The sequence below is a fragment of the Artemia franciscana genome, chromosome 4 (genome assembly GCF_032884065.1).
Source record: "Artemia franciscana chromosome 4, ASM3288406v1, whole genome shotgun sequence".
NCBI classification, from domain to species: Eukaryota; Metazoa; Arthropoda; class Branchiopoda; order Anostraca; family Artemiidae; genus Artemia; species Artemia franciscana.
Genome location: NC_088866.1, coordinates 44,519,810 through 44,541,938, shown reverse-complemented (window position 1 = coordinate 44,541,938; position 22,129 = coordinate 44,519,810). Strand labels below are relative to the sequence as shown.

The following is a 22,129-nucleotide window of genomic DNA, read 5'->3' as shown; positions in this document are numbered from 1 at the left end:
AAATACCTCGCTCTTTATGCTAAAGTATTTTTAGAACCCCTCATATACGTTATAATCTCTGTTCGTTTTAAGTTTCAATGCTACTCCTTCCTTTCATTTGAAAAAACGTTTTCATGTTTATTTTTCATTGTTTTCTAATTTTAATGCTAGAAAATCATGCGCCCTTTTCCTTGAATTTTTCTTCCCCCATGACAGATTCCTCCAAGGAAAGATCCTCCAACATAGCCCCCTCCCCTCAGCCCTACCCCCCAAACAAAATAAAATCCCCCTGAAAACGTCTGTACACTTCCCAATAACCATTACTATATGTAAACACTGGTCAAAGTTTGTAACTTGCAGCCCCTCCCCCAGGGATTGTGGGGGAGTAAATCATCCCTAAATACATAGTTATTATGGTTTTCGACTATGCTGAACAAAATGGCTATCTCAAAATTTTGATCCGTTGACATTGGGAAAAAAATGAGCGTGGGAGGGGGCCTAGATGCCCTCTAATTTTTTTGGTCACTTAAAAAGGGCACTAGAACTTTTCATTTCCTTTAGAATGAGCCCTCTTGCGACATTCTAGGACCACTTGGTCGATACGATGACCCCTGGGAAAAAAAACAACAAACAAATAAACACGCACCCGTGATTTGTCTTCTGGCAAAAAATACAAAATTCCACATTTTTGTAGATAGGAGCTTGAAACTTCTACAGTAGGGTTCTCTGATACGCTGAATCTGATGGTGTGATTTTCGTTAAGATTATATGACTTTTAGGGGGTGTTTCCCCCTATTTTCTTAAATAAGGCAAATTTTCTCAGGCTCGTAACTTTTGATGGGTATAACTAAACTTGATGAAACTTATATATTTAAAATCAGCATTAAAATGCGATTCTTTTGGTGTAGCTATTGATATCAAAATTCAATTTTTTAGAGTTTTGGTTACTATTGAGCCGGGTCGCTCCTTACTACAGTTCGTTACCAGGAACTGTTTGATATTTTCAAACAGTTCGTGGTAACGAACTGTAGTAAGGAGCGACCCGGCTCAATAGAAACCAAAACTCTAAAAAATGGAATTTTTAAAAAATGGAACTACATCAAAAGAATCGCATTTTAATGCTGATTTTAAATATATAAGTTTCATCAAGTTTAGTCTTGCGCATCAAAAGATACGAGCCTGAGAAAATTTGCCTTATTTTAGAAAATAGGGGGAAACACCCCTTAAAAGTCATAGAAAATTACACCATCAGATTCAGCATATCAGAGAACCCTACTGTAGAAGGTTCAAGCTCCTATCTACAAAAATGTGGAATTTTGTATTTTTTGCCAGAAGGCAGATCACGGATGCGTGTTTATTTGTTTGTTTTTTTTTTTCACCAGGGGTGATTGTATCGACCCAGTTGTCCTAGAATGTTGCGAGAGGGCTCATTCTAACAGAAATGAAAAGTTCTAGTGCCCTTTTTAAGTGACCAAAAAAATTAGAGGGCATCTAGGCCCCCTCCCACGCTATTATTTTCCCAAAGTCAACGGATCAAAATTCTGAGATAGCCATTTTATTCAACGTAGTCGAAAAACATTATAACTATGTCTTTGAAGACGACTTACTCCTCCACAGTCCCCGTGGGAGGGGCTACAAGTTACAAACTTTGACCAGTGCTTACATATAGTAATGGTTATTGGGAAGTGTACAGGCGTTTTCAGGAGGATTTTTTGGTTGGGGGGAGGGGTTGAGAAGAGGGGGATATACTGGGGGAACTTTCTATCGAGGAATTTGTCATGGGGGAAGAAAATTTCCATGAAGGGAGCGCAGGATTTACTAGCATTATTAAAAAAAAAAAAAAACAATGAAAAAATAAATATGAACAAGTTTTTTTCAGCTGGAAGTAAGGAGCAGCATTAAAACTAAAAACGAACAGAAATTATTACCCATATGAGGGGCTCGCCTCCTCCTAATACCTCGCTCTTTACGCTAAAGTATTTTTAGCAATGTCAACTATTTATTCTACGGCTTTTGTGATTCAGGGGTCATTCTTAATGAATTGGGACAAAATTTAAGATTTGGTGTCAAGAGAGAGGTACTGGTGAGGGGGTGAACCCTCTCATATGTGTAATAAAAACATGAGAATAAAAAATTCTTTACGTAAGCTAATTTATAAGTTACGTATATCTTTTACTAATAAAAAGATTCGTAAAAAATTAAAAGTTCTAATTGCCTTTTTAATTAACAAAAATTGGAGGGCAACTAGGCTTCCTCCCCGCTCTTTTTTTCTCAAAATCATTTGATCAAAATTATGAGAAAGCCATTTAGCAAAAAAAAAAAAAAAAATATGCAAATTCCTCTGCGGAGAGCCAAAATCAAAACATGTATTGATTCAAAAACGTTCAGAAATTAAATAGAAAAAAAACGAGTTTTTTCAACAGAAAGTAAGGAGCGACATTAAAACTTAAAACGAACAGAAATTACTTCGTATATGAAAGGGGCTGCTTCCTCATCAACGCCCCGCTCTTTACGCTAAAGTTTTTTACTGTTTTAAAAAGAAGAGCTGAGAGAAAGAGTCAAACTTTAGCGTAAAGAGCGGGGCGTTGATGAGGAAGCAGCCCCTTTCATGTACGAAGTAATTTCTGTTCGTTTTAAGTTTTAATGTCGCTCCTTACTTTCAGTTGAAAAAACTTGTTTTTTACTATTTAATTATAGCAGAAGGAGAAATATTTAATTGCCACAAGGTATTGAACGCATTTAATATGCATTTAGTGTTTAATATACTAGGAGGAGGCTAAAGGTTTGATTCTAATTGAATAAGTAAAATGTGAATAGTGTAATACGTATTTTCATTTCAATGCTGAAATAACTGGAAAAGAGAATATTTGTAATATAACTCAGTTTCAATAAAGCGCTAGTGACGCAATAGGCTTTAGATTTTTAAAGTTAGGAAAGGAGTCAATTGCTAAATTCTTGTTTGCTGTGAAAAAAAAAAACTAAATTTGTCGTGAACGGTCTTGGGAAGAAATAACGTTAAATGAAATATTTGATATACAATGGTGGCAAGAGCTGAAAAGCCAATCCTTTCAAAATTTGATTTTACTTTAATTTAATTTTTTTTATTCTCAATGTTGTAGTAAGTAGGAAATACGTAAGAAATTATTTGTATTAAAGTGCCTTTTTCAGTAAAGCGCCAATGACGCAGTAGGTTTTAGACTTTTTCAGCTAGGGAAAGAGACTTTCACAGTTTTTTGTGTTTTTTTTGTTCTGTTTATGACAATTGTATGACAATATGTCTTCAAAGCCAAAAAAAATAATCCACTTGTTTTTTAGGGCAATAAAATTAGTTGTAATCTTTACAATGCAACGCTAGTCACTTGTTCCCTTGGAAATCCTTTCAAAAAGGAGTCGAATTCACTGCGTCTAAGGTTTAGTCCTGGTGAACTTGGGGACAGAATTGAATTTAAAATATGGACAAACACTACTTCGGACGAGCAAAGTATTCAAGGAGATTTGGAGCTAGAAGCGAGGGTTGTCAAACGAGCTGAGGTGTCTGTCCGAGGGTGAGTGTTTTAATTTTCGTTTCTAGACCTGTTTTTCAAACTGGCAATTTTTTCCAGTGAACAAAAAACAGTGATGAACATGAACGCGCCAACGATGGCAAAAAGACAGAGAACTTCAACAAATTATGTCGTGAGAAATTCCATCGCCATGTAACGTAGAATAAAAATTGGTAAATAGAGTTGGTCAGATCAGAGGAAAGATTAACCCCTCCTCATCAGTGGGTTTTTGCCCATTTTTCTGCTTAACGAATTATCAGAGGCTTTTTCAGCCAATTTCTACTCCTATGTTTTAATTCTTCTTCAGACAACCATGTAGTATTATCTGTTTCCGGGGAAATCCATTCTTAGGAATAAAAAAAAAAACATTTTAGAAATGTCTTCGCTCTCATGTGTTAAGATTGTATTGTACCTTTTTACACTCCTCAAGTAGCTACCAAAAATCGTTTGCTAGGCTTTTCTCAAAAGTATGATCAGCTGGCCAATATGGGTTAGGATGATCGACCTTACCCTGTCTTGAACTTATCCTTACTTTGAATATAACTTACCCTGCCGTTCTCCCATTTCAGAGCAGCTTAAAGGATTTTTGGCAACTATCGAAAAAGTTTGAAAATGTCTGATATAACCTTTAGATGTGATGCGGACAATATAGAGCATGTTAAGCTAGAGTCTTGCGTATAAAACCAAGCTGGCTCAGTGCAACCTGCGTTTTAAATGCATAATAATTTCTATAATCTTTTTTTTTATAAAAATTAACCCATTCATTGCAGTAAACGCTGTCCAAGTTGAAATATTGATAGAATGGTTCTGTAGTTATGTGTGTGTTTAAAAGTTGTCAAAGGGTGCTACAGAAAAAGAAAGGTTTATACCCCTAAGGATAGGGTTTCTATCCTTGAATTTTTGGGGGCTTCCCCGATTTCCCCTTAGCAAAATTGGTTTCTCGGAAATCTTCAGGGAAGTTAACGATAACTGAAATGAACGATTTGTACTTTGTATTGGCGTTCTTGTACTTACAATTGTTAATTTTTGGTGAAACCTGGGATAACCTCTCTCAAAGAAATTCGGGGAAACACAATTTTTTCCAGGAAAAATGTGATTTTTGTGGAAATTAGTGGGAACCTGATTTTCCCTTAGGGAAATTCGGGAGAACGCTATTTTATTTTAGAAAAATTGGGGACGGTGGGATCACTGCCTATTTAGTTGGGTATGGTCTTGATTAGTGCATGCCTAAATTACCAATCCCTCCCTGTTTTTGTAAAACATTTTTTTTCTCCCTCTTCATCATAGGATTAAGATTTAAGCTCTTTTAATTACGTGTAACTACTGCCCTTTGTTATCAGCAAATGTAAAATTTTCTTGACATTTTGAAGACAGATGGGATTAGCCTTATAACCTCAGAGCATTTCTATGATTAGATTGCAAATTGGAAACATTTAAATTGAACTGAACCAATTTGACCCTTCTGTCGGCTTATAAGACAACCGACAATGGGATTCATAATAGATATTTTCTGGAAATGTGAACGACAGCGCGCAAGCCAAAAAGAGAGAGAGGGGGGCAGGGGGGGGCGGTAATTTTTAGACCACGCTGCCTTAATAAAACAAAGCGAAAATACTGAAAAATGAACATCAGGACACGGTTCCTCAAAAAGGAATTATGTTTTCGCTGTTATATTATTGTAATACAGCTCATCAGAAAGACAGCATGTTTATTCTGATTTTGCTGGATTTTGTTTTGTTTTTCTTTTTATTGATATGCTCTATTTAATTTGGTTTATTTTTATTTACTTTTTTCTGTTGATAAAGGCTTCCGGACGTAAACTCAGAATATTCGATGTTTCTTATTATTCAAACTTTTTTTTTCTCTGTCTTATTTAAGATGGTATACCCGTTTTTCTATGTTTTCGTTTTGTTTGAGGACAAGAAAGGGAGAGAGAGGTAGATGGTGAAGGAGAGGGAGAGAGATAGACAAGAGAAAAAGAGCAAGAGAGTCCAGACGGACGAATTTTACCCAAATACTGTGTAAAAAGATCAATTACCTTGATATTTGAAAGAAGCAGGGCCTGACGTCACCCACTAAGTTGTAATCCCTATATAATTTATGGAGTCATTTAGCTAGTAAGGAAGGATCACGGAGGGGGGCGAATTCAAACCATTGATGAAGTGTATTGAAGAAGAGACTATAGCTTTTTGGGCTTCGATTTGTCCTCTGAATATATAGCTACTGAAAATATAAGAGAGACACATTTTGACACAGAATGTTAAATCAGCTGCAGCACTTCAAAGAAAATTTATCATGATGATGATGATTGATTAACCATCCTCTCTTGTCTGATGACTTTAGGACGTCTTTTTTTGAGCTGATTAGATTGATCAACCCAAAGGGAATTTATCAATTCCTTTGGAAAGTTTGAATTAAAAGTCCCGCCACTCAAACTAAGCCGCTTCAATCGTTTCAGTGTTCTCATTGCAGCAACTCTATTTAGTTTCTATGGTACTCAATCACAATAGCAACAATTGTATATAGATAGATAGGTGTATTTCAAAAACCCGTGGGCCATATACACACAAAAATATAAATAAATAACAAACAAGCAAGGAAATTAACAACAGTACGAACACGCACAAAAAAACAGAATTCAACGCAAAAAGTACCTAATCTAACTACAAAAGAAATTAATCATATAAAACTTTTTCTTCTTATTAAAGATTTATCTATATATACTCCCACTCGAAATATTGTGGTTGGGTTACTATTTTGTAGAATACCCGGAAGCATCAAATTAATCCCATGCAAATAAATTTCCCGTAAATCATATATATTAATATTGTTTTTTGTTTGTTTTTTTCATTTCTTGGTTTTAGACTGTTTTCAATCTTAGGTTAGTTCAGATTTTACCCTTGTTCTTAGCGTTGAAGACACCTTGTTTTAAACAGGCAAAATATCCGCGCCGTTTTAGTTTGCCTCTTCCTTCTACTGGTCGTTGTCCCGTCTGTTTTCGTCATCTTGGGATTTCTCTTTGTTTTTGTCATGGCTGGCCCGTTCGGCTTTAGATATTCCATTCGTAAAGCACATGATGGCTGGCCCGACCCCTTCCTTATAGCACTTCCTGGTTGAAGAATCATTAAACGGAGATCATCAACACCGGCAGAGATGCCGTGTTCTTCACCTTTTACATTTACTTTTGTGCGACTTAGAAACCCCTAGTTTGTCTTTAAATATAAAAGGGGATTGCTGATACAAACCTTTTTGGTAAAAGACATTGAATGGCAGTTGAAAGGAGTAAATATTAAATTGTAATTGATCTTGTCGGCATCTTCACTGAAGTACTGAATTACAGGTATTGAATTTGAATAAAAAATAAAAAGGGTGGGTATTTGATTGTAGGTCATTGCTTTTATGTAAGCCAGATGGTAACAATTGATGGATGTGATGCCATGGCTTCCAAATGACCTTAAGTAGCTGTTTAACTTGGCAGGAATTTCATTTCTTACCATTAAGCTTCTATTACCCCTCCTTCATAAATCTTGAAGAAGTATGCCCAAACACACCCAAGAAGTAAAGTTAGGTTAATCATATTGAAATATCCCAAAACAAGATGAAAATATAATACTTAAGTTTATATCATAATATAATTTGGACTTTATATTTGCGCATTAGGGGGGGAGGACATAAAGAAACCTAGCCTTACTCCCCCCCCCCATGTGCAAACATATAGCCCAAGTTATACAAGTCTAATCCATTCTGCTACCCGTCATTTGTCATTGTGGCTATGCAACCGGTTTTCTTAGATCTTACAATCAGCAAACTTCTCTATTGTGTTTGGTATAGCCTAATACATAAATACCGTAGTGCTAAAAATTCTAGTAATTAATTACGCTACAGCATAGACAAATTATACAACTAATATTCAAATGCACCTTTTAAGGTTTTTTGATGGAATGAAATTACAAGGGCTAATTTGACCTGGATTTGAACACAAAGCAAGTGGATTTAGCAGCAATGGATAATACGGGCGACGCCACTTTCAGATATCAAGTTAGTGCATGCTAAGTGTTTGGGAAGTGTGCCGAGCGTGGCAAAACTGTGCGTCACACGAGGCATTCTGAGATGCACACAAAGTGGCTGACAGTGGGTACCCTCTTGGGATAATCAAAGATACTGAGCTATGTTTATTTATTTAGTGAGGGGTGGAGGGGAGCTACTAACAATTCATCAGTGGCTAAATTAAAAAGGTTTATAAAAACAAGAAACAAACTGACGAAACATCATAAGCGGGGGACCTACAAAAGAGGAATGTAGGGGGAAGGCGAGTTCCCCCTCCTGGATTTTGAAAGTAGTTTTTTAAATATTTTCATTTAAAAATGGAAAAAAACACACACACCTTCATTTATTTAAAAAAAAAATGTCATGTGTTTAGTATCTTCATTAAAGTAATCTAAAAAAATATTTGCTCCCCCTCCTAATTTTTGGCGAATTTGTATCCCTGATCATATGTATCAAAACTATGGTTATCTTTTCAAATACTTCTTCAAGATTTATTAAAATATAGATTTATTAATACATTCTGGGAATGTATTAGAATATAAAAGGGGGGCAAAATCGTCATTTTTTCCAACGAAAATACCAAGGGTAAGGCATTTTCCAATGAAAATATCCCGAAAGGGTGCATTTTGAAAATACATAAGTACCGTAGTGCAATATTTTATTACAAGTCAATCAGCAGAACCTAGCCAAAATTTTAGCTTGCAAGATTAGGCTAGTAAAGAAGGACAACGAAAAATATAAAAACTGTAAATGAAATAGAATGAATAATAAAATGATTTTTTTTTGGTTGCTTACTATTTAAAGATTAGGTGTGAAACCGTGTGCCGAATTAAACTTATATGCAACCTAAAACATACATAACAATACATTTCATGATGAATCATGACTTGGAACACCAAAACTTTAAAAAAATAACATTTCAGTAAAGAATAAACAAGACAGCATGCAAAAAAAATTTCCACAATTATTGGGGGGCAGTTACCCCCCCCCAATAATTTTGAGAGAGAATTATTATATTGCCCATGCCCTTAGACAATCCGGATATGGACCCCTCTTGCCCCCTAATTAAATTGTTGGAGATTCTCCCCTGAAAGTAGGTCAGAAAAATAATCCATTATAATTTGCACACTTTAATTCTAAAAAGTTACACCTGTTTACATCTATGGCATAAACAGAGGGAGCAAGGAAGGACGGCTGTCCCCAGTTGCACCCTCTGAGGGGCAGTAAACCGAGTTGCATTGCCAATACGATGATCTGTTTACGTTGTGGGAATGATGGTTGGGACGTTGTCCCCGGGTGCTGAAAAACCCTAACTACGGCTCTTGTCTACGTGGCTCAGTCTAAGCGTGAAAAAATGTTTATATGCAGTCATGATACAGTAGCTATCTTAAACTTACTCCCAACAATGGCTGGGTTTTGCGTATTATAAAAATTGTGATAAATTAATAATAATTATTTCAGGATAACATTCTTATTTGATGTTACATTAAATAAAATTCCATTAATGAAAGTTAAATAAATCAAAAAAAGAATCTGAGAAAAATGTAAAATAAGAAAGAAAAATATTTTTAATACAGTTGTTGAAAATGAACTGAAAAACCTTTCAATAAGCAAACACTTTAATTCTAAACAGACATACTCATGTACGTGCCTGAGTTTAAGCGTGGGAAAAATATAAAATAATGTCGTTGAAAAGTAGTCGTGATGCAGTAACTTTATTAAACTTACTACTATAATGGTCGAGTTTCCTATTACAGAATCGTGATAAAATGGCTGATTAAGCAGCATGTAATTAGAAATTTAATTGTAAACTGGTCTAGTTTTTGTCGTTCATGGAAAAAAAAAATACATGTCTCAGCTGAGATCCTTAATGAACTTATTTGAATTGCGTGATTTGTAAGCGTGAAATGGCTCATTAAATGTTTCATTGTTATGGGGGCGTATGATAATGATATCATGGGTTTTTTGAAAATGCTGAAACATTTCGAAGACATTTTCTGTTTGTGTTTTCTCAGAAATTTTGAAATAGAGCATGTTATGCACATCAGCAATGTTGAGCAGTGTAATTTCAAGTTAAAATGGAACATTTCTTTTTCTGAGGAACTATTAGGCTACTGATTTCAACCTGATATTATCCTGCTTATTACAACTGCTGATATCGTGCAATCTGCTTCATTTGGGGTAGAAATGAAAAGGCTGCTTTGGAAAGGCTCCATTTGAGGTAGGAGTGAAGAATTTCGACTCCATTTAAGAATGGGGTAGAAATTGAAGGTAAATTAATTAGCAAGAATCGATAGTCAGATTTGACAACGCTTTTCGTCCGCAAGATCAAGACATTAACATTCTTCTGATTCCCGCAGACAACTAAACCTTCAAAGGGAAGTCAGTATTCATCCTTTTCATTTATTGTGAATGGTAGGGCAGATTAAAGGAAGCTTTTACGTAATTGCATTAATCGGCGAGGGGGGAGGGATATACCTGCGAGATGTTATGTCCCTCTATATTTTCAGAATGCATCCTTTCGGGATATTTTCATTGAAAAATGCCTTACCTTTGGTATTTTCGTTGGAAAAAATTACAATTTTGCCCCCCTCCTATATTTTAATACATTCCCAGATAAGTTTTTGTGAATTGATGCCCCCGCCTTGGGAATAAAACGGGGCAATCTTGAAGGGATTGTGATTTTTCTTTTGACCGACTACAATAATGTATTTTGGGGCTCACTACCTTTTTGCTCGGGGGAGGGGGTCCAAAGGCAAAAACTAAAAAAAGTGTTATTTAAATACAGTTTATTATGCATAAGGTATTGTTCAAGCCATCGTTACCCAATAAAATGGTTTATCTAATAAACCACTATAAATATAACTCTAATAACCAATAAATGGTTATTCTAATAAACACAGCTTGCTTTTTACTCGACTCAGATTCAAGAAGTATGTACAACTGCACAGTACACATTTACTTGAAATTTTGAGAATTTACAACTATTTTCTATCCATTTTTGATATGTGCGTACTGTGTATTATTTGCTTCAATTACAGTTGCGCTTAATTGTGCGAAAATACGTCTCTAACATATTTACTCCGTTGTTAAAGATTTTTTTCCTAAATAAATACGTTTTATGTCTTATACCAAAAAAAAATCCTGATCCTCACAAACCAGTCGTTTTTTTGCTTCTAATGTGTTATGTCTTTTTGCAAATTTCTTATGTCTTACGCGAAAAAACCTGATCCTCATAAACCAGTTAGTTTTTTACATATAATGTCTTATGTCTTCTGTAAATCTCTTATGTCTTTTGCCAAAAAAACTAATCCTCATAAACCAATCGGTTTTTTGCTTCTAATGTCTTATGTCTTATGCAGATCTCTTATGTCTTATGCAAAAGATCCTGATCCTCATAAACCAATCGGTTTTGGCTTCTAATGTCTTATGTCTTGTGCAATTCTCGTATGTCTTTTGCAAAAAAATCCTGATCCTCACAAACCAGTCGTTTTTTTGCTTCTAATGTGTTATGTCTTTTTTTAATTTCTTATGTCTTATGCGAAAAAACCTGATCCTCATAAACCAGTTAGTTTTTTGCATATAATGTCTTATGTCTTATGTAAATCTCGTATGTCTTTTTCCAAAAAAACTAATCCTCATAAACCAGTCGGTTTTTTGCTTCTAATGTCTTATGTCTTATGCAGATCTCTTATGTCTTATGCAAAAGATCCTGATCCTCATAAACCAATCGGTTTTGGCTTCTAATGTCTTATGTCTTGTGCAATTCTCGTATGTCTTTTGCAAAAAAAAAAACTGATCCTCATAAACCAGTCGGTTTTCGCTTCTAATGTCTTATGTCTTATGCAAATCTCTTATGTCTTTTGCAGAAAAATCCTGATTCTCATATACCAGTTGGTTTTTGCTTCTAATGTCTTATGTCTTGTGCAGTTCTCTTATTTCTTTTGCAAAAAAACCTGATCCTCATAAACCAGTCGGTTTTCGCTTCTAATGTCTTATGTCTTATGCAAATCTCGTATGTCTTTTGCAGAAAAATCCTGATCCTCATAAACCAGTTGGTTTTTCGCTTCTAATGTCTTATGTCTCATACAAATCTTTTGTGTCTTATGCAAAAAATCCTGATAATCATAAACCAGTTGGGTTTTTTTGCTTCCAATGTCTTAGGTCTTATGCAAATCTCTTATGTCTTCTGCAAAAAATCCTGATCCTTACAAACCAGTCGGTTTTTTGCTTCTAATGTCTTATGTCTTAACAAATCTCGTATGTCTTTTGCAAAAAAGAACTTCATATCTCATAAACCAGTCGGTTCTTTGCTTCAAACGACTAAGAATCGATACTCATTTCATGTTCAATCTAATAACATAAACAGTATTTACTAAATAGCTTTTTTAATTGCAGACTTTTAATTAAAAAAAACTAGGCAGAAGTGTTTTCAAATACGCTTTACTAATTGAATTCTCAGAAAATCAAAAATAAATAAACTTCATAGGTATCAAGACAATTCGAAACAACTGGGGGTTTAAACATTAATTATTGATTGAGGCTCCTTATACCATCCTGAGAAGTAGAATAACAGCGTGCTAAGGAGAATTCAAATTTGCCCTTCATTAAGCAAATTACCAGTGAGGGGTCCATGACTCATTAATTTCTACCTTTTTAAAGGATGCCGCTTTCTACTCCGTTTCAGATGGTTTTTTTCTCGGTCAGGTTAGAGCATTGGTGTCAATTCACAGTAATGTAGGGGAGGGGCTAATGTCTTTAAAAATCTAGGTTCGGATAAATTTTCAGTTTGCTCACGAAAATAACAGTGTTTTTTTTTTTTTTTTTTAATCTAAGTGGGGAGAGACAAAGCATTTTAGTGGACAAGTGACTCCCCCAGCCCAGTTGACACTCCTACAGATGAAGGGGATTTAATGAATATATTAAAAGTTAAGGATTTGATTATAATGTTATTAGCTTCTGGGTCAGCACTTTCTAGGCCTTGTGAAATTTCTCTAAAATTTCTTCATATTTGATTTTCTTCATTTTTTTATCAGCCTTGAAATTAAAGTAAGCAGCGTCACCATAGATATCGTTCAGGATTTCAGACAATCTCTCCACGCAAAATTGAAAAAAAAAAATGTTGTTGTTTTTTGTATTAGCTGGCTATAAATGTATCTTCAATTGTCTAACTCGCTCCTTCTGAAAGAAGAACAAATGAAATAGGCCTCTCCAGAATGGAATCATGAGTAGGCTTCGACTTACAGAGTATATGTTCACTATGCCCTTTTTTGTCAGAAATGTTACGTTTACAATACATCAGGCAGTGTAAGACGCATAGGAGCTTGGGCCAGGGGTTCACCCGGTCTCCTCCATCTGGTATACATCTTGGAGTGTCACTTGTTCTGCACCGCAAGGTATATTTCCTGCATGCCGTTTCACTTTCTGTTGCTTGTGATGGGTGCTACTTACGTACGATCGTCGAAAATGGGCACCCCTCGATGAATTTACTATAACAAAATTCAAACGCCTATAATTTTCTCTTTCTCCCACTCTCGTCCTATCTCCCTTTCACTATCTCCTTGTTTCTCTCTCTCACTCTTCGATTTTCTGTCTCTCTTCCTATCTCCCTCTCTTTGTTTTCTGTACCCCTTCCTATCTCTTGAGGTTAGCAGTGATAATGCATGTACAAATTAGGTAGATCACTTCAGCAATTTTGGTAACTTCCAATACCAATTTCGCAACTTCTCAGACACATTGTTCGACAAAATGCTTCTTTCTAATAATCATTCTAAGACCTTTCTAATCCCTTAAAGGGTATTAGCGCTCTATAAATCACTTTCATGTTATGTTTACTCTTAATGTTGGTAAATGACCCGTCGAAAAGTAGAGACAGCTGAATACGGGAACTATAATGACCTTCTCACAGCCATCCTCTACCACACAACAATCATTACGGCTTTTGATGTTGACACTCATTTATATACACATGTTGATGGATTGAAGGCGAATTATCGACTCTCGATAATTCGAACCTCGATAACTCGAAATCCTCGATATCTCGAATTATTTTCAGTACCCTTGGTAAAAATTTGTCTAACTCAAAGAAAAAACCACGTATAACTCATTTATATGAACAAGTTGATGGCTGGAAGGCGATACTATTTTTTTCGGTTTTGAATCTTTTGAGACAATATTGTTTACATCAGGCGCGCACAATTCGCCCAACCCTAAAATGTATGCATGCTTCCCAATAACAAATACAATGCGTAAACAATTGGCAAAACTTATAATTTAATGACCCTTCCCCTGGTCCAGTGGGGGGAGGGGTCATGTTGCATCCAAGGACATAGTTATCGGGTCTTTCAACTATGATAAACAAAATTTCTATCTTAAAATTTTGATTGGACGATTTTGAGGAAAAAGGGTAAGGGAGGGGGACTACTTGCCCTCCAATCTTTTTGTCACTAAAAAAGGACACAAGAACATTTAATTTCCGTTTGAATGAACACTCTCATGATATTCTATGACCACTGGGTCGACACGATGACCCCTAAAAAAACACAGAAACAAATAAACACGCATCTTTGATCAATCTTCTGGCAAAAAATACAAAATTGCACATTTTTTTTGAAAGGAGCTTGAAACCTCTATTATAGGATTTCCTGATACGCTGCATCTTATGTTGGGATTTTCATTATAATTCTATTACTTCTAGGGGACGAATCTCCCTTTTTTTGAAAATCTGACAAATTTTCCCAGGCTCGTAGACGTTACTGGGTGAGACCAAACTTAATAATACTTAAATATTTGAACTCCGCATAGGAGTCGATTCTATTGATGTATATATTGGTATAAAACTCTGTTTTAAGAGTTTCGATTACTATTGAGCCGGATCGCTCCTTACATAGATTTTGTTATCATGAACAGTTTGATTTTTCAAAATTTGAGTATCCCCTCCTGCCTCTCGTGAAAAACTCTTGCTCGTGTGCAAGACTGTATCGAGGGGGGAGGGGTTCGAACCCCTCTTTCACCCTTAATTTTTTTGTCCGAAAAAGGTTACCAAAACACATATTAACAGATTTTCGAGGTGTTTGTAAAGCTTTTTTTGTACCCCCTCCAACAAGAATAAACCCCGGCCAAAAATCCTGCCTACGGCCTTGCCCAATAGTTCCATTCTAATATCTCTAGCCAACAAAATTAAGGTCTCTTCTGTATACTTATGAAAATAGTATTGTCATATTGTGTAGGTTTTTCTAGCGTTTTTGTGAAAAGCCGTACCTTCCAGTGGATTTGGAACAAAATCTTGGGAGGGAGGGGCAATGTGGCATGGGTGCTAATAAATAAAATCTTGGGGGGGGTAATGTCACAAGGGCGTTAGTAATAGACCAATTTGACTTACTGATTGTAAAAGGAAAGAGTGAAAAATAGAAAAAAAAAACAAGGAATGAGGGCGGTCAAAAAAATATTGGGGGCTTGGAGTCCTCACTATAATCTGCCAGTGCCATCTGCGCGTTTTAGACTGGGATAAGATCTAAAAAGAGTGGCTCTCTTATCTAATGCTGCATATTTGGTAATACTGTTTCAGAAGTCATTCATGTGCCTTTCGATCTTTTCATATACCTCTGTCAACTTTAACTTCAGTTTATGTTTGATATAATCAAGGTAGCAAAAGCTTCCAAAGTTGTTACGATGTGGCATAATCGTGTGGCATAATACGATGTGGCATGAAGAAACACAAAGCTGAAGCTTCAAGGGAAGAGGCCTAGAGTTAATCTCAAGGGTGGTTCGATGCCTAAAAATGTGCTCTCTTCAACAAATTTTCCTCTTGATGATCCCTAACATAAACATTGTTCTTCTGAAGTTATGCACTAAGCCGGAAGGCCTTTTGAACCCGTGTCAAAAATTCAGGATTTTACGATTTTTTTCCATTATATTTTTCTCAGAATTTAAACGTACAACTGTTAATATGCAGCAAATGTACTTTGATAACAATTAGTTTGGCTACAACTTTAGTTTTACTAACATTTTCGCGAAAAAAGCCTACGCTTGAAATTTGACAACCCTTTTCGTTTGTAAAGATTCAAATATTAGCTATCAGCTGATTCAAAACAACTTCACATTCAAAACGAAAATAGTTTCGTAGGGGGTGTCCTTTTGGGGGGGGGAGCTGTCCCCCGAATAATTTGGATAAAATACCTATTATAATGCCCATGTCCCTTCACTATCTGGATATGTACCCCTCTTGCCCCCCAAAAGAATTATTTGCCCCCTCCCCTTTGCCTTGTTGATTCTTCCCCCGCGTTTCTTTTGTTTAAGTGTGAGGCTCGCTCCTTTAAAAAACTGCAGAGTTACATAACCTTACGATCGCATGATTTTCCACTGAATCAAGTTGGAGAATTGTATCAATTTAGCCTCATTTTCGCTGTCCTTAGTGCTTCATATTTTTTTTCCTGGTGAATTTGAATTTAGAATTGAAATGTACACTCCAGTCTCAATCTGGTGTTCAATGGTTACTGTATATTCTCAAGTCCAAAGATTCCAACAATCTGTATTTTAAATCTGGAAACAGAGGAAATCAAGCCTGGAATTTTTTGTGGCATGAGGCACTTGAAAAGCCAGACATAAAAGAAAATTTGAAAATCTTAATGAACAAAATGAAATATTGATGACTCTCGCGGTGAAACATAAATCAATACGGGTCATTTCCGAATAGACTGTACTAAACATAGCTTCAGGATAATGACCGGGGGTGTAAATTGAAGGGGGGCAAGAGTTGACAACTACCCTGTAAATTTTGAAAAACGAAATTTGATGTTTTTATAGAATTACAATATTGAAAAAAATAAATACTCCTCGTAGATTTGGGACTTCATCTTCATTAGAAAAAATCGAAAAAATTCAGGCCTCCTATGTATATTTTTGAAAATCCTGGATATGCCTTTGGGTGCTACCGTACCAAATTACAGTTTTATCATTTTTTACGAAAGCCCTAACATCTAGTTTTTATTGTGTTGCAGTTTAGGGACAGGAAATTAGAATTTGTTCTCCAAGCCAAGTTCAGTTCTCCAGCCCTTAAAGATGATAAAGAATATGACTAGGTTGAAACGAACACTAAAAATCTCCAGGGTAAGGGGAAAAATTAGTCAAGAAATCCTGAAATGTATATATGAGTAATATAAATCTATTGACAAATTGTAAACTCTTACTTACGTGTATAGATCTGCTCACAATCCGATAAAGGTAAGGGTCTGAAGTCTCTTTCCTCTATGCATGTGCTATTGTTAAGTTGTTTTAAACTTAGCAATAATATTCTTGTTTGTTGGTTACCACCTTGCTGTATTTCAGTTTTACATAATTTCTTCAGATATTTTATTTATTTTTTTTGTAGCAGTTTTACAGTAATTCCAAATGCATATATTCATACGTACACTTGTTAGCCTGAGATTCTTGCATAATACCCCAAATTGAAAGCCATAAACATTAGCAGATACATGTTTTTAGCAATGGACAAATTTTACGAGATGGACACAAAAAAGGACACCATAAAATGAAGTTCTAAAACGGCGAATTTGGTTACCGTTAATTGGCAGTATACATTGCCGTTTATATATAGTTGTAAATTTGAACTTCTGCCTTCTAGTTATAAGCTCGAACCTTACAACCTTACTAATTCAAATTCTAATTTGAACCCTTATAATTCAATCAACTGATTGGTGCAAACGTAACCTCGAATTTATAGCTTATTTCCGCCCCAAATTACTACTGCTTCATCTTAAGAATTCACTCATGAAAATTGTTTTCTTCAGTGTCTGTAAAATATTTTTTAACATGTGTTATTTTTGAATGCCATTTTTACTCTTTTTACTCTCATTGGGTTTTTATTATGTTAGCCAATACATTAGTTATCTATTTTGATTACTTCAAATACGCTCTACTTAAGAACGCACGTAGTGGGGGGCGGGCTTGACCGTATCCCCAAAATTCAAAATTTTCTTGAGTTCGTAGGTTCTCCCGGGTATTTCTTATTTAAATTGTCAAATGACTTTATTATTATTATTATTCCCTATTACCTGAAATAATTTGTTATACCCCCTCCCTCCCCCACGACCAGAAAAAGAAACTCTTGTTGACGTTCCTGGCACTATTTAATGTTCGTAACGACATATTTTTCGGAACCTTGTAGGATCCTTGTGTATTTACAACACTGACTTAGTAACGCCAAAAATTGAAATCGGTTTTGTGTTAGGAACTCGACTTTAAAATTTTTGGACACCGCCAGCATTGCTACAATGATAAATTTGAACCATATACTTAGCTTGGAAGAGCGTTCATTTCCATTTTTCTGTTTTGATTATGGCTAATTTCCTTTTTCTGTTGTGATTATTGGCATGTATTATCTTTTTTCCTTTTTGTTATTTTTTTTGCAGTTTGTCCACGTTGTGTTATACTTTTGAGTACTTCTTGTTGGTCTTAAAAAAAAAAAGTTTGGTTTATGGTTCATATCATTGAGATCCTAATTACAGATTGGGAAGACCTGAGCAAGTATTCTACGGTGGAGAAATTCGAGGGGAATCTGCCATCAAGTTTAGGGATGAAATCGGACCTCAAGTGTTACACAGCTTTGAGGTATTTAATGGAGGACCATGGCGTGTGCCCCACCTCTCACTAATTATAAGCTGGCCTTATCAAGCGGAAAATCATAAAGAGCAGGGAAAGTGGCTCTTGTATATGGAAGAAAAACCTTTTGTTGATGGTAAGCAGATGTGACAGAGGTCTATAATACCCTTGTCTGATTGTTCTTTTGTTAGTAATTCATTCGCTCTTCTTATAAAGGTCAAAAATATTTTCCTTAGTGCCGACAGTAAAGATGGAATGTGATTGTCAGATTTAGTTATAGTATAGACTTACATAGCCATAAATATCTTATGAATTAATCACTCAATAGGATTAATCAGTAATAGGAAATTTTTAATCAATAGGAAATTCACTTTATAATGAAAAAGGACCTTCATATGCCTTTTTTTTTGTTCCTGGTAGGAGCGGGTGCCAAAATAAAAAAAAGAAACGTGGATGAAAAATCAGCCAGAAATCAGCTAAAAACATACGGCACTAAACAGCTTAAGAAGGTGCTGATTTACTTGGAAGGTGTAGTTCTCTTTTAGAACCAACAAATTGTTAATGTTTGAATTTTTTGGACGGAAAACAGACAAAAATGGGGCACTGTCGTGAAAACTTAATAATTTCCTAACAAGCGAAACAAAAATCTTTGAAAATCGTGGTTTTTATGATTTAATAGATCTAGGCTGGTCTAAATTAGGGACAAAAATTGTTTTTTTTTTTATACATTCCCTTGCAGTAAAATGTTCTAATGGTAAATAATATGAAGGTATAATTGTGCATAACTTGAAGATTTATTTGCTAGCAAGGCTAGATTTTTCTCCGGGGGGGGGGGGGGCAAATGAAGACTTTGCTGTCCCCAGCCGTACCATCAATAATGTAAATGTTACAATTTTTGCCTAAAATATTACAATTTAAGTTTGTTTACCCTTGCCTCCTCTACCCCCCTAGATCCGACCCATATCCATAGGGACCTTTATTTGGAGTATTCGATTTGTGTTGACTCCGGTTTGTTTGGCATTACTACCCTGACTCCAAATGCACGAAGCTTCTCGAAGTGCCCACATTTCACAGCTATACTTGCCCGTTGCCATTGCCCTCATTTCTAGCATCTTAATCATAGTTCCAAGACTTGTCACTCTGTTCCTGTCCTTTATTTTCCTCTTTTACCATATGGGCTTAGTATACCCTTGTTGTTTTAGTACCGCTATTACATAGTCCGGTATGGAAAATTCTGAAGTTCATTTTAGATTTAATCTTGGTTGAGAGTTAACTAAAACAAGACACATAGGTGACGCCTCCTCTGGGATCTTCCTTCCACAAAGGAAGGAAAAGGGCATAACATTCTTCGTGCTGTCTTGATTGACTTTGGTCATTCGTTGAATATCTTTTTTCTCATTGATTTTAAGTGAGAGGACAACCGTGGGATAATATCTCTGAACCCCATAAAATACAACGACTACAAGTAGTAGGATAGTTAATGCAGTCGACTCTCGACATATCGAACGTTGATAACTCAAAATACTCGATATCTCGAATTATTTTCAATTTCCTTGAAAAACCTTTCTAAGTCGAAGAAAAACAACGCACAACGCAAAAGAATTTTGTGGTTAAAATTTTACCCCTGTAAGTCGAAGAGACCCGAAAATTACCTCTTTAACTCGAAATTCAGTAAATAAGTTGTCATTTCCACTTTACCTACGCAAGTCAAAGTTTACCTTTGTATTTCGGAAATTTCTCCAATGGACCTCTGTTAGTGGAAACCCTGATATGCAGGTTACAACGTGATAACTTTGTTTTACATATTTTGTATCAGATTCTGTTAATGTTCAAGTGTCCATTTCCTAGCAACATTAATTTATTTTTAACATTTGAAAGTAAAGTTTCGATATGTCAAGTCTATAATACTCTAATAAACCTAATCTTAAATTTTTAGTGGCTGTAGGGAGAAAATTTACCAATTTTGTACCTTTCTAACTCGAATTTTCATTGGTCTTACTCTATAACCCAAAGTATGCATAAGTTGAATTATACGTAATTCGAAGAAAAATCGTGGTCCGAGTTAGCCGAGTTAGCCGAAAAATCGTGGTCCGAGTTTCGAGTTAGCGAGAGTTGACTGTAGCTCTTTTAATTATGTGTAATATTTCTCTACGCGCTTATAAATAATACTTTTTTTTGTTTTAAGTCGCTATAAAACACAATCTGTAGCCTACTGTTTAAATTTCCAAATTTTGCCTTATTTTGAATATATTTTCTTCTGCCCCAATATTTACATTTTGGCTGTTAAAATCCAAATCAAATTACTGTGCCCAATATAGGTTACATTAAAGTGGTAAAGCAAAAAAAAAGTTTTTCTTTTTCGTTGTTATTATTCAGGGTTATAATTTAGGATTCAAGATGGGTTATCCAAGGCATTTGAGACAATGCAACGGGAATGTTTAAACCGCAAGCTTCATTTTTGAACTGTTTTTATTTATTAGATTAGTCGAAAAACGCATTTTAGAACAAGAAAACAGAATATTCAACGTATCTTAAAAATAAAATAAATAAGATAAAAATGATTATAACAAACAATTTAGTTTTCTTAATTTCAGGGGGGTGAATTGTAAATTTAAGTTTTTCAAAAAAGTTAAATACCACTTTTTGAAGTGTTTTCAGCAATCGCTATTAATGCCATTTTTTCTAATGATCACTTGAATTAATAAGTGGCCGGGAAAGCATTAGTTTTCATCTGTGGCTTGTTAAGTTCTGGGGCGTTAGGATAATTCAGTTATGGCAATAGTAAATGCGTATTGTTATACGACATAAAAATTTCTGAAAAAAACGATAAAAGGGTTTTGGTCTTTTTGGTTATTGTTCAGTGGTGCCAATTCAAGAAAAAAAAATTGTATGGGAGTTTTTTTTTTCAATGTTTTGAAAAAATATATTTTCCAATATCTATGGAAAAATATTAAATATATCCTTATTGTTACTTTTTCAATTAAAAAAAAAATTAATTTAAAAATATGGTAAAGGGAAGCCAAAAAATGCTTTTCCAAAGGGACATATATGCCTTTAATACACATGTAAAAATTTTTTCATATCAATATCATCAGTTTTTAACTGTCTGTGGAAGCATGAACAAGAGATAAAACGTATTTTGTAAAAAATTAGAAGCTTCTGAATAATATGAGGCGTGTATAAATGAGGGAAGACCGATTGGGCCATATGGATGAGTCTGCTGATTATCAGTATATGAGCTATAAGCTCTAATTCGATTCAAATAGCACATAAAACCTATTGAATTAACACAGCCGATATAGACCTTATTACCCTAACATGTTTTGTTATAATGCCATCTATCATAAGAATCGTGAGCAGCATTTATCTATTAGGGTTTTAGTAACCTGGCTTCTGACACAAACTCTACGAGAGCAAAGTGTATCTTGAAATAGAAGGAAAATAGATCAGGAAGAAGCTTAAATCTAGAATCAATAAATGCAGAAATATAGAATATATTCAAAAACTTTTTTGGTTGGTAATTTTTTTTAGGAGCTGTTTTCATTTTCTATGGAAATAAAAAAAAATTATGTGAAATTTCGTAAAACTCGTGTCTACAACTCGAACCTCTCAATCCAATAAGTAAAGTGTGTTGATTGATTAAATCCGTTTCTCTTAACTTGTTTGGTTCTGTAAATCTTTTGAACCCTTTTTTTTAAATGAAAATTTTCTCCCTCGTTTAAATAGCTGGAAAATATATATTTTTTTATTTTTTTTTTATTTCAAGGTTCATTTTGCCGTGACACTAAAAGAAACTTTTTTTGTAATCAGAAGGTCCTTAATTATGGTTATAAAATGTAATTCCAAAATATACACATAAAATAAATCAATAACAATAAACTCGCATCTCAAAAATCAACTTCAACATCAACTTCCCCGCAAGTCATCGTGGTCAGGAAAGAACAGGAAGAAACATGTAATAA

At 34.9% G+C, this 22,129-nt stretch overlaps 1 protein-coding gene across 1 annotated transcript in view; it reads left to right on the top strand.

The window, feature by feature from the left end:
* Positions 1-22,129, top strand: part of LOC136025780 (integrin alpha-PS1-like) — a 136,671-nt gene that overhangs the window by 93,302 nt on the left and 21,240 nt on the right. Inside the window, exons 9-10 of the mRNA XM_065701767.1 lie at positions 3,295-3,524; positions 18,074-18,303. Of these exons, the coding sequence (XP_065557839.1) occupies positions 3,295-3,524; positions 18,074-18,303 (460 nt within the window). The remainder of the gene's footprint in view (positions 1-3,294; positions 3,525-18,073; positions 18,304-22,129) is intronic.